The sequence below is a fragment of the Artibeus jamaicensis genome, unplaced genomic scaffold, assembly GCF_021234435.1.
Source record: "Artibeus jamaicensis isolate MK-2021 breed Jamaican fruit bat unplaced genomic scaffold, CSHL_Jam_final contig_525, whole genome shotgun sequence".
In the NCBI taxonomy this organism is placed as follows: Eukaryota; Metazoa; Chordata; class Mammalia; order Chiroptera; family Phyllostomidae; genus Artibeus; species Artibeus jamaicensis.
In genome coordinates, this window is record NW_026521874.1 from 17,205,465 (window position 1) to 17,221,577 (window position 16,113).

The window sequence follows — 16,113 nt, forward strand, 5'->3', positions numbered from 1 at the left end:
GGGGCTGGAGACAGAGCGTTCCGAGGGAGAGGAGGGTGGGGCGGCTTCCCGCGAGTTAGAGGTCCCCGGGAGGAAGGATGCGGACTCTGCCAGAGGCCAGTTCTTTTGCGGGACTTGGGGTCCGCAAACCCTCAAATTAAAACTTTTGTAAGGAAGCCGAGGGGCCTGGGTTCTTGTGGAGTATGGACAGTACGGGCACCTCAGGGTTCGGGGCAGTTATGGAGGGACGTAAAGTTACCCCGGGTTCTGGGATTTCTGTGGAAAATGGAGGAGAGTTTGACTTCCCGACTGGACCCAAAGCTTCTCAAGGGTGTTTTGGGGCTTTTTGCATGAAACAGGAGGGTACAGATTTCCTTGGGGTTTAAGGCACGGACTGGGGATAAGGAGAGACCGTAGCATTCTTCCTGGGGAAGGTAGTAGTAGGGGCCCTGGGGTTCTGGGTTCTCCCTTAGCCTGTCCAAGACAAGAAATGTGGCCAAACACTTCCTGGATGGAAGAGCCGTCCAAGGATGAAGGGCAGCTTCAGGGTTAGGCTAGCTGGGCCTGCAGGCCCCTCTCGGTCACCCTGCAGCTTCCTGCCCTCCCCCCAACCCGGTACCTGGGACTCTCTGTAGCCTGTGTTTCCCAGCCACCTATGTGGGTGGCCCAGCCTCTAGGTCGACCAGGGTCAGCGTCCAGAAGCTTTCTAGAGGTGGCAGGAGGGAATAGTGGAGGAGGGAGCTTGTCCTGGACATCCGCCCCCACTTCCTGGCTTTCAGCCTGTGGACAGTCACTTCCTCCATCCTGAATACAAGGACCAGGCCACCAGGGGGTCACTTCCTCACCATGGGAGCCTGGGATTTTCTCCTCATTCTTGATAATAGGCTTCTAGAGAAAGAGAACTGGGGGGAGAAATGTGCCTGTCCCTTTGCTTTTTTCAGCTTCCATAGTTCTTCATCTCTGATTTTCGATGACTTTTTCTAACCTCTGTGCAAGACAGGTTCTCTGTCTTGAACCTTGATTCTCGGAAACTTGTGAAAGAGTGCAAGTGTTTATTAATTACACTTTTCTCTGACTGAACCAAAAAGCTGTATAGCAGCATTAAAGCCTCTAGGTGCATTAGTTTATACGTTCTTCCATAAGAGTATTTGTTGGTCTTATTTCTGTACCATGCACTTAGCCAAGCACTGAGGAGTATAGTGATGAACAGGTGGACATTCCTTGCCTCTGTGGTGCTCACAGCCCTAGAGATGGACAGTAAATAATTGAGGTAGCAATTGAGATAAATGCTCTAATAATTCAAAATAAATAGGGAGGTAATAAGAGTGCACCAGGGGTGGGGAGAGTGGATAGGGAATACTTTTTCTTAAAAAGTAAGTTAATGCTACCCCTGGGACTAAGTAGAAATAAGTCCAGCAAAAAAAAGGGCAAAAGGCAGAGGGGATGATAACATGAAAAGGCCCCGAGGTGGGAAGGTGTGTGGTGCCTTTGAAGAGCCGAGAGAGTCAGTATGGCTTTTCTAGGGGGGAGGAGACCAAGGTTCAGGAATGACTTCAAGGTTCCGTAGCCAAATAAATGGCAGTGGTCAGAGTTCATGTTTTCCAACTTCAGATTTAGCACTTCATCCCTCTGCATCACAAACACCAGAATGAAGTTGCACGGGGAGTCAGAGAAGGAAGTGGGACTTAAACTTTCACTCGTTCTGGCCAAGCTGTTCCAGGACAACTCCGATTCCTGTGTAACAGGAGAATCGGCTACAGAGAAATCAAATATTTACTGAGTGCCTGCCATGCCTGAGGCACTGGGCTGGGACAAGTTTTACCTCTTCTCAATTTTAACAGACGCTAGAGCCAGGAGAGACATGAGATAATGTAGCTCTCCTTGTTTTACATATGAAGAAACCAAGGCCCAGGGACAAAAATGGATTTGCCCAGGGTCACTCGTCTAGTGATCGAGCCAGGATTAACCTAGGACTTCTCCTTCAATTCTCTTTTCAGTTAATATTCCAGGCTGCTTGAGGCATACAGTCTGGTGCACACAGTGAGCCCTCAATAAATATTTGTGGGAATAAATGTGTGGTTTGTGTCTGCTTAGAGTAATTAAGGGGGCGCAAATCAAGAGAAGCTATATAAAGCCTGCATATGGTAACATGGAATTTCAGAGGTGAGGAAGAGCTGTATTGACACATGCGTTCTGCAGGTACATTGAGTGCCTACTGTCTGCCAGGCACTTCTGGGACCTGGGGGTACTCATGGAATGAAACAGACTGAAGCCCTTGGCTCGTGCTCTGGTGGGGAGAGAGACAGTAATTACATACATGAACATCATATGTGAGGGATAAATGCTCCGAAGAGAAGTAAAGTGGGATAAGGTTAGGGAAGCCTTTCCAGTTGATGACTTCTGAGCAGAGATATGGAACAAGGGTTTGAGCCATTTGGATATCTGGGGGAAGAACTTTTTTTTTTTAATTCTCACCTGAGGATGTGTTTTTTTTTTTAGATTGTTTAGTTGAGATTTTTCTTGTTGTTGTTTTTAAGATTTTATTTATTTATCTTTAGAGAGAAAGAGAAGGAGAGAAACATCAATGTGTGGTTGCCTCTCATGAGTCCCCTGCTGGGAACTGGCCTACAACCCAGGCATGTGCCCTGACTGGGAATCGAACCGTGATCATGTGGTTCACAGGCCTGCGCTCAATCCACTGAGCTATGCCAGCCAGGGCGAGGATGTGTTTATTGATTTTAGAGAGAAACATTGATTTCCTGTACCTGCCCCAACTGGGGATCAAACCCACAACTCAGGTATGTGCCCTGACTGGGGATAGAACCTGCAGCCTTTTAGTGTATGTACAGGAAGACACTCCAAACAACTGAGTGCCCAGCAAGGCCTGGGGAAGAAGAACATTTTAAACAGGATGAAAGAAAATGAGCAAAGGCCCTGAGCCAGGAATATGCTTGGTATATTTGAAGAACAACAGGGTGTCCAGGATGGCTACCAGATTTGGTCAGGGAATGCAGCTTAAAGGAGGTAAGATTGAGAAGTTTTAGGTGGTTAAAAAGGGTGGGAGGGGTTAATATCCTGATAGGGAAGAAACAGAGTAGGATTCAAAGCTGGACAGGTTTCAAGGTCTTCACAAAGAACGGTGAATTGATACAGGAAGGACCCCCCCAAAAGCTGGAATTATCTTCTGGCAGGCCGATCCTTGTAAGACAGGCGTCCCCTCTAGAGCGTTCTAGGAAACCATCTGTATCAGTGTACCAGCTGGTGTTGTGGGAGGCTGTGTTTGGCCTCAGCGAAATAATTTTTGAGGACTTTTTCAACACATTAGCCCATTTCATGATGGGTGACTTATGAACCTACCTGCTTACAGTGTGCTGAGTGTTCAGCGTTTTTGATGGAAAACAGCATGACCCCTCTGCCTCACCCTCCCTGTTCATCCAGTTTTGCCCTGAGCAACTTGTTTTTGTTTCCCTGGATGAAAACAAGTCCTCCAAGGGAAGCCTTTTGCCAGTGTGGAGGAGGTAAAATAACAGCAGAAGCACTAAAAGACATCAAAATCATTGGATTCAAAAACTGTTTTTGAGCAATGGAAAAAAGTCTTAATACGTGTATTGCATCAAATAGAAAGTATTCTGAAGGTGACTGAACTTTAAACATAAGAATAAATACACAGCCCTGGCTGGTGTGGCTCAGTGAATTGAGTGCAGCCTGTGAACCAAAGGGTTGCCAGTTTGATTCCCAGTCAGGGCACATGCCTGGGTTGCGGGCCAGGTCCCCAGAAGGGGCCACGTGAGAAGCAACCACATAGTGATGTTTCTGTCCCTCTCTTTCTCCTTCTCTTCCCCTCTCTCTAAAAAATGAGTAAAATCTTTAAGGAAAAAGAGTAAGTACACAATATTTTATAAATAAATTCGGGGTTTTCCTGGGTCTCCCCTCATGTGAGTGGTAGAGGCAAGGATTTGGAGGTGGAGGAGTCACAGGAAGTGGAAGGTAATGCTACAGTGTGCCTGAAGCCTGACTGTGGAGTGGTTTAATGCTGGGCTTGTGGGATTTTCTTGTCTGCATAGTTTTAGAGGCAGGACGAGTCATGATATGGGCATTTGCTTTTAGACTATCAGTCTGGCATTGGTGGCAGGATGAATTGGACCAGGGTGGGGAAGGGTACCGATCTGGAGGTAAATACAGTGGGACCTGAGCTGAGGTGTTAGGAAAGGAGAAGAAGGCACTGACCAGTAGGAAATGCCTAGTGTCATGGGCAGGGCAAGGTGACTTGAGTAACCCTGGGCGCTGGATAGACGTGTCAAAGTAGGGTCCAAAATGGCTATAAGATTTTAAAGCTCAATAGAAACCCATGACATTTGAGGGGCTGTGTTAGGCTTTCCACATTTCCGCATCTTTTGAAGGCTGGGTCAATTCCCAGCCCGGGGCTAGCTTCTGATCAGTGCTGCCCAGGGGAGGAGCTTAGTTTCAGGGGCAAATGGGGGGGGGGGTAGGTGCATCACTAGCATTTCAGTGACAGACCTGCAGCTGTAACAGTTACAAGTCTCTTACAGTCTCTTACAAAACTATGGTCTCTTTTTCCCTCACTCTTGATCTTTCTTTATACAGTAGCAAGAATTAGATTCTTTTATCTGTTAATTTATCTCCAGCAGTAGCTAGAACATGAAACCATTGCTTAGTTCTATTATAGTATACCCTGAATATCAGGTCTTTCTCTCTAATTTTTCAAGAAAGAAAGTGTAAAATGTAGTCAAATACATACTTTTGAGTTAGCAGACCTGTGTTCTTTAGTTGAACATTTCAGTTTCCTCTTCTGTAACATGGAAACAATAATAGTTCTTTAATACTAGTCCTTACCTCATGGGATCTTTGTGTTCAACTAATTCATGCTTGCATAGTGCTTAGGGCACTGCCTGGCACATACAGGGAGTCACAGTAGTTGGGATTTTTAGAACTGCTGTCTGGGAATGTACGAATTGGTTAACCAGTTTTTTAATAGAGATTCTTTGTAGGCCTTCCTCCAGATAAGAAATTGCCAACTCATTCACAGCTAAGTAAACGTACGGTTAGAAGTAAGAACCTGAGTGCCCTGAAAGCCACAGGAGCCACCTGTCTAGTCTGTTACTCTACCCAGTATCTTGTGACTCTGCCACGTTTACCCTGACCCTAGCACCTGGTTTGTCCCTCTCTGACATGTGTTGTTTCTTGTATATCTTTGTTCCTTACACCCAGCAGTTTGTGACCTAGTCTGTGTATTGCACACGGGCACATTAAAAGAGCTTTTGCTGAATTTATTTTGAAAATGTTCCCTTCAGATTTTGGAGGTTAGTATAGTAAACCCAACCTTTTCTCTGGCCAACCCTCTAGATATACATGGAAGATAGAAGAAAAGCTACTCACAATTCAGTTGTCCACTAAGTACTGGGCACTATGGTATGTGTGTTCACATATATTTTATTATTGTTCTTAATCCTCTCATTAATCCTGTGAGGAAGTGGAATTATCCTCTTTTAAAATATTAAAGAGACACACTCAGAGAGGTTAAATAATTTGCCTAAAGATACAGCCAAGTTTCATTCCCAGGTCTAACTCCAGTTTTTCTGCTTGACCCTTACAAATTTTCCCTAATGAACTAAAGGGCAGAAGAGAACAACAAGAATGAAACTTCCTGAGGTGCCTCTGTGCCTTAACCTGAAAAATGAGAGGCCCCTGGTTTGGTGTCACACAGACTCAGAGCCAGAAGGAATAATTTGATCCCTTCTTTCCTGAAGGACGAATCTAAGTTCCAGAGATGTCCAGAAGCTCCTTTAAAAATCATCTTTATTCCTCAGACACTCCCTTTGGTAACATTTGGTAAGGTAGTGAGGAGAAAAAACCCTTTGGATACAGGGGAGAGTACCCACAGAAATGTTCATCAATTCTGTTAGTCTCGTTGGTAGTCACTTCATTAAAATGTGCCCCCTCCTCGCTTACCCCCTCCCGGTTCCCCATTAGTTACTGCCCCTGCCCCTCTGCTTCCTGCTTTATCCCATAACAAGTGGAATTTGTACGCCTGACCTGCCAGTTCCCAGGGGCACAGTGGTCACCTTACTTGTTTTGTGCTGTACTGAATTGGCTTGGTTTTGTTCCTGGTTCTTATTGTCTAGTGGAATATGAGCAGCATCAAAGATTATTCTCAAATGAAAGGATAGAATCTGTGCGTGTTGGTTCAGGCCAGGCTTCATGGTCTCGTGAGCTCTCAGCATTTGGGAATTTCACAGCACTTTGAAGTCTGAAAAGGACTAGTTAGCAGAAACCCAGCTCTTAGACCAAGATTAAGGTGAATGTTAGTATCTTGTGGGAAATGCACTGGCTCTGAACTGGGGTACCAGGCCAAGCCTTTCCACTGAATGAATGATGAGTTTTGAGCAAGTCTTACCTTGCCTGAGGCTACACAGGGTAATAAAAATGGAACTGATCTGGTAGTCTCAGAACCCTTTTGAGCCCCTCTCAGAGCAACTTTCTGAGGGTGAGGATACTTGATTCTCCTTCTCCAAATGCAGTTTTCTTTCTTTCTTTTTCTTTTTTTTAAGTCAAATTGAGTAGTGGGGGGTTGTTTTCCACCTTTAGTGACATTAACTTTAGTTGAGTTCTGATAATACACTACCATCGGACCAGCACAGTTTTCTTTTTAAAAAGATTTTGTTGTTTATTTTTAGAGAGAGGAGAAGAGAGGGAGAGAAACATCAGTGTGTGGTTGCCTCTCACACATCCCCCTACTGGGGACCTGGCCTGCAGCCCAGGCATGTGCCCTGACTGGGAATGGAACCAACGACCCTTCGGTTTACAGGCCAGCACTCAATCCACTGAACCACGCCAGCCAGGGCAGAAGCCCAGTTTTCTTTAAGAAAAATGAAAGGATTTGATGAGGGTAGAGTAGATGATTTTTAAAGGCCCTTCCAGCCTTACCATCCTGCATCCTAGTGTCTGCCCAGTGCGTTCCCAGAACGTTCGAGGGCCACATCGCCAATTATGAAGTTGAGTGAGGGACGTGTATACACACCGAATGTGTTGTATACCAGTATCCAAAAACGCCTGGAGGTGAGAACCTCTGCACATTGCATTGCACATTGGCCACTTCCTAAAAGCAATGAATTCTTATAATGAAGGCACAGAGTTCTGATTATTAAACACCTAATAAAGGTCCCTTATTGTTTGAGGCTTCTGGGGACATTTACCTAATCAAGCTCCCTTTCTGGGCTCTGATAATCAGTAGCCACTGTTGATAAGTCTGCCCCTAGGTAAACACAAGAGAGGGAGGGGGTGAACAGCCTGGTACACGGAGGTGTTTTCCTAGTGGAAGAATGTCCCAGGGAGACTGGACTTGGACTCCGGATTGGTCTTCCATTAGGCCTCACTGAAATTTCCATAAACTTTGTATTATTATATTTACCTTACATTTTCTAGGATGAAGGTTGTAAAAGAGTTAGGATCATCAACTTTCAGGGCTGTTAGGGAGCCAAAGATTCCAAGAGTATTCATTTGAAGAATGTCCGGGCTTAGAAAGCTGAAGGCTGTGAGTAAATATCTTTGCTTGAGTACACCATGATAGATCTGTGTGTCTTTACAAGGCCCATGTATCTACCTGTGCCTTTACCTGTAGGTAGTCACCCTGGGAGCCAGACACTTATTTCAGTAGAATTATCCCCGCTGACCGTTGGAGCTTATCTCTGGAAATTACTTTTATAGTTGGCAGTTGGGTACAACTTTTCAGTTGGGTTCACCACACAAAGATTGCACCAGGCTTTATACTAGGCCCTAGAGATTTAAAGATCTTTAAGATGTAATCTGTGCCCCTTAGAGCTGGAGAGGAGGGGGCAGAGAGGGAGGGAGGGAGGGAAACAGAAACATAATAAACTTTAATTACAGAACAAATTATAAAAATCAAGTGTAGACAAAGTGAAACAAACACTGTTTGCCTTAGGGGGGACCATCAAAGAAGGACAGAAGTTCAATGAAGGGAAAAGGTTGGTAAAGTATTCTGAGCACAGAATAGCTTGAGGTGTGAGTGTTAGGATGTAAGAACAGGAACATGAGTGGCAAGAATAGAAAGTAGATCAAGATATGACCAGAGCATCCCTTTGTAAGGGATGTTGAACAGTAAAGGTTCTTTGGGGGCACTTTGTGGAGGGCCATTCCACCCCTCAATTAACGTTAGTGAGGGACTGAAGCAGGCCAGGGACAGGTCTTGGTTCTCCTAGTCCTTTGTAGTTAATAACAGCCAACTGTACTGGTATGTGAGGAGTTTGCATTCCTGCCTCAGGACCTTTACACATGTTTCCCCGAATCCCAGTCTCCAGTGTTGCCCTTCTCTCCTCTTTTTTGCCTCGTTAATTTAATATTTATCCTTTAGAGCTCAGCCTAGAAATTACTTCCTTAAGGAATTTGCCTGCCCAACCCCATTTTCCTATTTAAAAACCTGATGTTGTTCTTTATACCACTTGCCCCACTTATAATTAAAATAATTGTTATTGTTCAATAACTAATGTTTAATCTTGCTTTTGTTTGTAGCACAGCATTAGAAGAAACAAAGTTGGCATGCAGTAAATATTGCTAAAAAATGACAAGCCTGTCCATTGAGTTTAGCAATAAGCAGCCACTGTTGACTTTGGTAGACAATTTCTGAGAAATGGTGGGGATGGAAATTAGACTGTAGTGGATTATGCAGTAACTGGAAAGAGGAAATGTGGACAGCGATGTGCAGACAACTTTCTAATACACGTGACTGTGAGGAGGGGAGCAAGTGTGGTAGCTAGAGGAGAAAACAGGGCCCAGATATATATTTTTTAATCTTTAGAAGGGAAGGGAAGGAGAGAAGGAGAGAAATATCAATGTATGGTTGCTTCTGGTTGCTACACCAGCCAGGGCTCAGATATTTTTTTTTAATGGGAAAGACTTGAACTTAATTTAAGTGATAATTGGAAGGAGCAAACGGAGAAGGCAGTGGTGGTGGCGATAACTGTAAGTGCACATCTTCCAAGAGGTGGAGTAAGATGGAATCCAGAAGAGCAGTGCCATGCTAAGCAGTTGAGCTTTTGTTCTGTAACACTGGGGAGTCTGGGTGAGCCAGCTAATACTGTGCAGTCCACAGGGAGGAGAAGCCAAAGACCTGGGCAGGGAAGGATTGGAGAGACATTTGAGAGGTGAAACCAGGTGGATGCAAGAGTAGAGGTCTTGATTTTTGTGCCCGGAGTGCCCACCACAGGGTGCTATGTAAGTGTCAAGTGGCTTTGAATTTCTTAAGACTAGAGGAGACAGGGCAGGCTTTGGAAGGTGTAGCAATAAGTTCTCTTGAATAACCTCAGTGGAAATTTCTGATCTATTTTGCATTTTGAAAACAATCAGAAATCATTCAGAGCCAAGATACTGAGTTGCCGAGTAAGTGTGTGGTCTGGTAAGAGACTGTTACTTTTGGATTAAAAATTTAAAACAAGAAGCAAGGTGTGGCTTAACATAATGAAATTTTCTAGGGTGGGGTGGCAGTTCACAAACTGACTCTGAAAGCCCTTCCATGTGAGAGTTCCAAAAATGTCTCAGACTGGTACTTCCAGAACTTGGGAGATTTATTTGGATGTCTGTGTTCATCAAGAACTCCTTTCACTAATTCATTTTCTTACCCCTGTCCATAACCCATTTAAATGAGTCTCTCAGACTTCCTGCTTTGGAGTTTGTGAAGATGCTGGTGCACCCTGGCCCATACCACCCAAAGACCAAAAAGGCCTCCCAACCCTGGCTGGTGTGACTCAGTGAATTGAGTGCCAGTTTACAAACCAAAGGGTTGCTGGTTCAATTCCCAGTCAGGGCACATGTCTGGGTTGTCGTCCAGGTCTCCAGTAGGGTGTGTGCGAGAGGCAACCACACATTGATGTTTCTCTTCCTATCTTTCTCCCTTCCTTCCCCCTCTTAAATAAACAAACAAACAAACAAATAAATACATATTTTAAAAGGCTCTTTATAAGAGTCTGAGCAAAGTGTAGATCCAGGAGGTGATGGGTATGTACAAGGTCTGTCCGGAAAAACTCTAGCCATTGCTAATATAACAAGAAGAATTTGCGTGACATCAGTGTAGCCTGGCAGCCAAGGAGAGTGGTCTGGAGTGGGCATGCAACTTCCCCGTACTAGTCAGTACAGGCAGTAGACGCTGTCGAATGAGCATGTGTACTGTGTGGCTGTCACATTAAAAAATGAATGAGCAAATAGAGCAACGAATCTGCATCCAAGTTTTTTTTTAAGATTTTATTTACTTATTTTTAGAGAGAGAGGGAGAGAAATATCAAAGTGTGGTTGTCTCTCATACATCCCCAACTAGGGGCCTAGCCCACAACCCAGGCACGTGCCCTGACTGGGAATTGAACCAGCGACCCATTGGTTCACAGGCTGGTGCTTAATCCACTGGGCCACAGCAGCCAGGGCTGCATCAAATTTTAAGCTTGAACATTCCTCTGTGGAAACTATTCTGAGGATTCAGAAGGCCACAGCTCTGGGCAACTGGTGACTGGCAGCTTCATCACGACAATACACCTGCTCATGCATCACATCTCATGCAAAGTTTTTTGGTGAAACATCAAATCACCTGGGTGACTCAGCCCTCCTATAGCCCAGATTTGGCACCCTTCGACTTCTGGCTTTTCCCCAAACTAAGATCACCGTTTTGAAAGGGAAGAGATTTCAGACTGTGATGAGATTCATGAAAATATGACAGAGAAGCTGATAGTGACTGGGAGAACTGTATGAGGAGGTCACAAGATACCTGCTTTGTAGGGGACTGAGGTTTATTGTCTGTGTACAATGTTTCTTGTATCTTTCATGGTCTTCAATAAATGTCTCTTTTTCATATCACATGGCTGTATACCTTCTCGACAAACCTCATATATCCTGTCAGTGTGGAACTAGAGGAAAGGTGGGGTGGGTTGATGTTTTAAAACCTTCTGCCAGCTGATTTAATTCTCCTCTGGGGTATGAGGACAGCTGTTGATGCCCTGGCTGCCTCAGAATGCTGCTGAGCAGTCTGGAAATGTCCGGAGCCATGCATTGTCTATTTATGGCCCCTGTGCCTATGAAACAGGATTGGTGACTGTCACTGTGCCTGTGGCAGTCTGGAGTTACCCAGAGAGAACAAAGCTGCATACACAGAGCTCACAAGGGATTCTTGTAACAATCTTGTCCTGCTTTCTAGGGCTGAGGAAGGTACCACAGCTTGATCTGAGCTGTCCTCTTTATTTCAAGAAGTTGGCATTTGAACCACACCAAGTGTATTGTGTTTTATCCCTCCTGGAGGGATGTGGACGGACTCTGCTATTGTCCATGCTAACGTCTCGGCCTACACTGCCCTTCCCCATTCTTTCTCAGCCTTTGGTAAATCTTTTCCACCTTTCATGGCTCAGCTCAAGTGTCAGCTTCCCCTACAAAGACTTTCCTGGCTCCCCTAATTGGAATGAGTAGGAATTAACATGATGGGTTGGAAAGAGCGTGGGCTTTAGAATGAACCAGACCTGAATTGGGATAATAGATTTGCCACTTAGCCTGTCCCCTCTGGCCTCAGGTTTTAATTCTCCCATCCCTTAAATGAGTATATTATATCTGTCTCACATGGTTGTTTTGAAAATTAAATGAGAAAGTGCCTTCTATAGTTCTTGGCCTGTAGGAGGCATTCATGAAATGTTTGTTATTTCCCTTCTATACCCATAACTTCTTTTCTGAACTAAAATGGCAGTTTACTTCCACTTCTGAAAGAACAGCTAAGTGAAAAATTACAATATGAGAGGACGTTTCTTTTCTAGCGGATTTGCTCTCTGAGGAGCAGGGATGATGTTTTCCAACAGTCTTTAATGTAGAGTTTGTCGAAGACCCTTGATGTTGGTTGAATGAATGAGCTCCTGGACTAGGTGATGGAAAATCTGCACAACCAGGGCTTTTGAGGAATAGGAAAAGGCAATAGCTTGATTAATATAGAGAGAAGTTTTGGATACTGGTTGGGGGGTAGTTGTAGAAAAGACTGATCATCCGAAAAAGAAACCTCATTTATTTCATTAAGCAAGGACTGACACTCATAGAAAAGGCAGGTTTTGTTACAGTAGAAAAAGGAACAGTCAGAACCATTTTTTTAAGATTGTGGGTTTTTTAATAGAGAAAGAGAAGGAGAGAAGCATTGATGTACTAGAGAAACACTAATCAGTTGCCTCTCGCACGCTCCCAACTGGGGACCTGACCCACAACCCAGGCATGTGCTCTGATTGAGTCAAACTGGTGACCTTTCCGTTTGCAGAATGACGCCCAACCCACTGAGCCACACCAGCCAGGGCAGAACCATTTTTTAAAAAATGGAATGAAGCCCTGGCTGGTGTAGCTCAGTGGATTGAGTGCAGGCCTGCAAACCAGACAATCGCGGTTTGATTCCCAGTCGGGGCACATGCCTAGGTTGCAGGCCGGTTCCCTGCAGGCCAGTTCCCAGCAGGGGACACGCAAGAGTCAACCATACATTGAAGTTTCTCTCCCTCTCTCCTTCCCTTCCTCTCTAAAGATGAGTAAATAAAATCTTTAAAAAAAAAAATGGAATGAGACAACTTTTGAGGCCATGAATTTCCTCTCCTTGGGGAGATGAGCAGGCTGTGCTTCCCAGAGATCTTGTGGAGGAGGGAATTGTGCGTCTGGCTGAACGTTGGACTAACCCTTTCAATCTGAGAGTCTGTTAACTCAGACTTCACACATTAGGAATCCCATCCCCCTTTTCCTCAGTACTTCGGGCCTCTGAACCCCTCCTTGGTTTTGTGTGCAGGTGACGATGCCTGGAGGTGTCAGGGCTGTGGGGACCATGTTGCTCCAAGCCAGCGATGGTACAGGACTGCTCACGAAGCCTGGCACAGCTCTTGCTTCCGGTAAGTGGTCTGTCCTCCTGTTTTGTCAGTGCACTGCAGGCTAGGAACTATTTCATTTTCTGGAAAATACAAAAACAAGCTTTCGACTTGAGAGTTTTCATTTCGGTGGGTGTGGGGCAGGGAGGGATGTGCCAAGGGGAACGTGGAAGAGCCACAGCTGGGCCAGGTGCATCTAGGGTTGGGAGGGTGAGAGGAGGTCTTTTCAGGGTGTCCCAGCACCCTCAATTTTTAGGGAAGGAAACCGAGGCGCAGAAACAGTGACTTTCCCAGGCCTCCACTACTGATTCTACAGATGCCTTAAGGGGTGTTTTTAGCATAGTTGGCAAAGCCAGCTCTTCTTCACAGCAGGCTGCCTTCCTAATTTCCTGCTTCTTTAAAAGAATTTTATTTTATTTTATTCTACTCTTACTCTATTCTTATGTATTTATTTACCTGGGTTCGCTTCCCTGTCTCAAAGAAATGAGCAGCAGTTTGAAGTATAGAAAGAAAAAACAGTTTTGACATTGAATAGGCCAATACAGAGATGGGGCACTTATGCTCTAAAGACCTGACTCCCTGATGGCACATAGGTTACACATTATAGAGGGCAAAATCACAAGAAATCACAAGTTAGGAGTTGGAGTTGTGCTGGGAGCTGATTGGTCAGAAGTGAGGTAAGAGTAATAAATTGTTTTTTCAGGTCTTAAGAACAGTTCTGAAGTCTTTTCTGGGTCTCTCTGTCAGGTCTCCTGGGAAAGTAAGTAGCCAGGAGATTGGTTGTTCCACCTTAGGGCTCAGGAGCTGAAACGTAATTTAGGTCAAGTTGTTATCATTAGCCTGCCAGAGGTCTGACCTTGTGACCCTTAGTCAGGTCGGGGCTACTGGGCTACTGTCTTCTGCTGCCTGGGGAGTTGCTCATTGTCCTCTCCTGCTTTTTGTAATTAATTTTATTATGGTTCTTACTGTTTAGAGGCAGCACAGTTTCTTGAAAATAACACAGATTCTAGAGTCAGATTTGTTCCTGCTATTTAAGGCTCAATTTTCTCATCAGGAAAATAAGGACGTTAAGAATCTATCTCAGGCTTATTAAGATTGAATGGAATAATATATGGCAGGGGCCCAGCATATGGTGGGCACCCACTGAATGGTTGTTCCTTTCCCCTGTGAGATTAGAATCCTCAAGAGTGAGGGCTTGTCTGTGCATTCTCAAACATAAAACAGTGCCTGGCCTGCCGTCGTTCCTCATGAGAGGTTAGGTGGGCATGCGCGGCCCTTGGGGTCTGAAGTGGTGGAGCTGTCTGTGCTCACACTCTGAGAATGAGACAGACTGGCAGGCACCACGTGCTCTAAATTCCAGCACCCACATACAGCTTTTGCTACAAAGCGCCCCCCATGCTGATATCAAATAATTTAATTGACCTTTAAGCACTTGCACCCCACGCCCCAACTACGTGAGGGGTTGGCCTGAAGAGCGCTGGCCTCTGGAATCGTTGGAGAGAAACCAGCATTTTTTTGCCCTTTCAGCTCTAACTCGGAGCTCTTCAGTCTTCTCTGTATCTATCTGATTTCCTTGGTTCCTTCTCTTACTCTCAAGGAAGTTGATTGTATCCTTACTCTGCCTTTTAGTAAGATAGGAGTAGAGTTGTCAGAGTATAATGGACCTTATGGAGAAAGGCTTGGGCTGGCGTCTTTCTTTTAGACCTGAGGCTAAAGAGCAGTATCAGAACCTAATGCATTCCCAGGTCAAGGCTTGCCTTGACCTCTAACCCATGGTCACATTTGTCCCTGCTGTTTTCCCATTCGTGTGGATATTTTCTATCCAAAATAAGCGGGACCAGATAGGACAAAGCTACTCTTTGGAATTTATGGATTCTCCTGTAACTAAAGAAGTTCAGGACTAGAAGGGACTGCAAACTGTATGATATAACCCTTTCACATCAAAGATGAGAGGCCAGAAACCAAAAAGACCAAGAGGTACACAGATAGGCCATGGGCAACAGGAGGTGGCCTTGGAACTGAAGTCTTGGATTATTTGTAGGTCTGGGTCCGTTGCTACCTTGTTGGATAGCACTCTGTGTGTGTGTGTGTGTGTGTGTGTGTGTATGCGCATGTGAGAGATACACACAAATATGTGCTCATAAAGAGGTAAGGCACCTGGCTGGTATAGCTCAGTGGATTGAGCGCGGGCCTGGGAACCAGAGGATCGCGTTCGATTCCCAGTCAGGGCACATGCCTGGGTTGCAGGCCAGTTCCCAGCAGGGGACGCATGAGAGGCAACCACACATTAGTATTTCTCTCCCTCTCTCCTTCCCTTCCCCTCTAAAGATTTAAAAAAAAAAAAAAAGAGAGGTAAGGCACATCATTATCACAGTAGGTAAGAGTGAGGGCTATTCCATAAGAAGGTCCAGTTTCAAATCCTGGCTTTGCAATTTCTTAACTGGCCTTAGATAACTTCCCTGAGCTTCAGGTGCCTCATCTATAAAATGGGACTAAGAATAGTACTCATCCCACAAGGTTGACTGGGAAGATTAGATGTATAATCTATATAAAGTGCCTAGCATAGCACCTGATACATAGAAAACTTGTAGTAGTTGTTAGTTTATGTTGTGAGGGTATGTCTATATACTTATGCATACATTTTTTCTTATGTATACACTCATTGGCCATCTGATGTGGGGCCTCAGGGATTAAGGTTAACTTTGAACTACCCTTGCATGATTAAAGCGAAGATCATGCCTGTGGGGTAAGTAGAGCACCCAGGTTGTCCGCTGTGGACAGCTTCGTCTCAAGGGCAGAGGCTTCCTAATCTAGCACTGTTAAAGGAACATACTGAAATATCTCCTGACTCCTGAGCCTTCCCACACAAACTGGATGACCTGGAGCCTGGTCATTTGCCCCAGGGAGAAGAGCTGTTTTGGAGCCAATTTAACTTTTGCCCAAGTGGAAGGAAGGACTGTATTATCTGACTCCAGAAGTAACCTGGGTTATGAGGAGCATGAGGCATCAGCCTGAATGGTCTTTTAAGGTGTCTTCCACCCCAGTTTACCTGTAATTCTCTGATGAATTCAGAGTCTCTGGGGGTGCAGGCCTTGTAGAAGCAGGACCCTCCCTCCAATCTCTCAAATAAAAGCATTCTTCCTGACGCCCCCCCTTCCTCTTCCCCTTGCTCTAACCCAGCTGGGCTGTAGTTACAATAAAGGAAATGACTTTTCTTCTCCCCTTCCCCCACACCTTTGTTTTCCTA

At 45.0% G+C, this 16,113-nt stretch overlaps 1 protein-coding gene across 1 annotated transcript in view; it reads left to right on the plus strand.

Moving 5' to 3' along the window:
* Positions 1-16,113, plus strand: part of LIMK2 (LIM domain kinase 2) — a 54,290-nt gene that overhangs the window by 328 nt on the left and 37,849 nt on the right. The window contains exon 2 of the mRNA XM_037166799.2: positions 12,791-12,890. Within this exon, the coding sequence (XP_037022694.1) occupies positions 12,791-12,890 (100 nt within the window). The remainder of the gene's footprint in view (positions 1-12,790; positions 12,891-16,113) is intronic.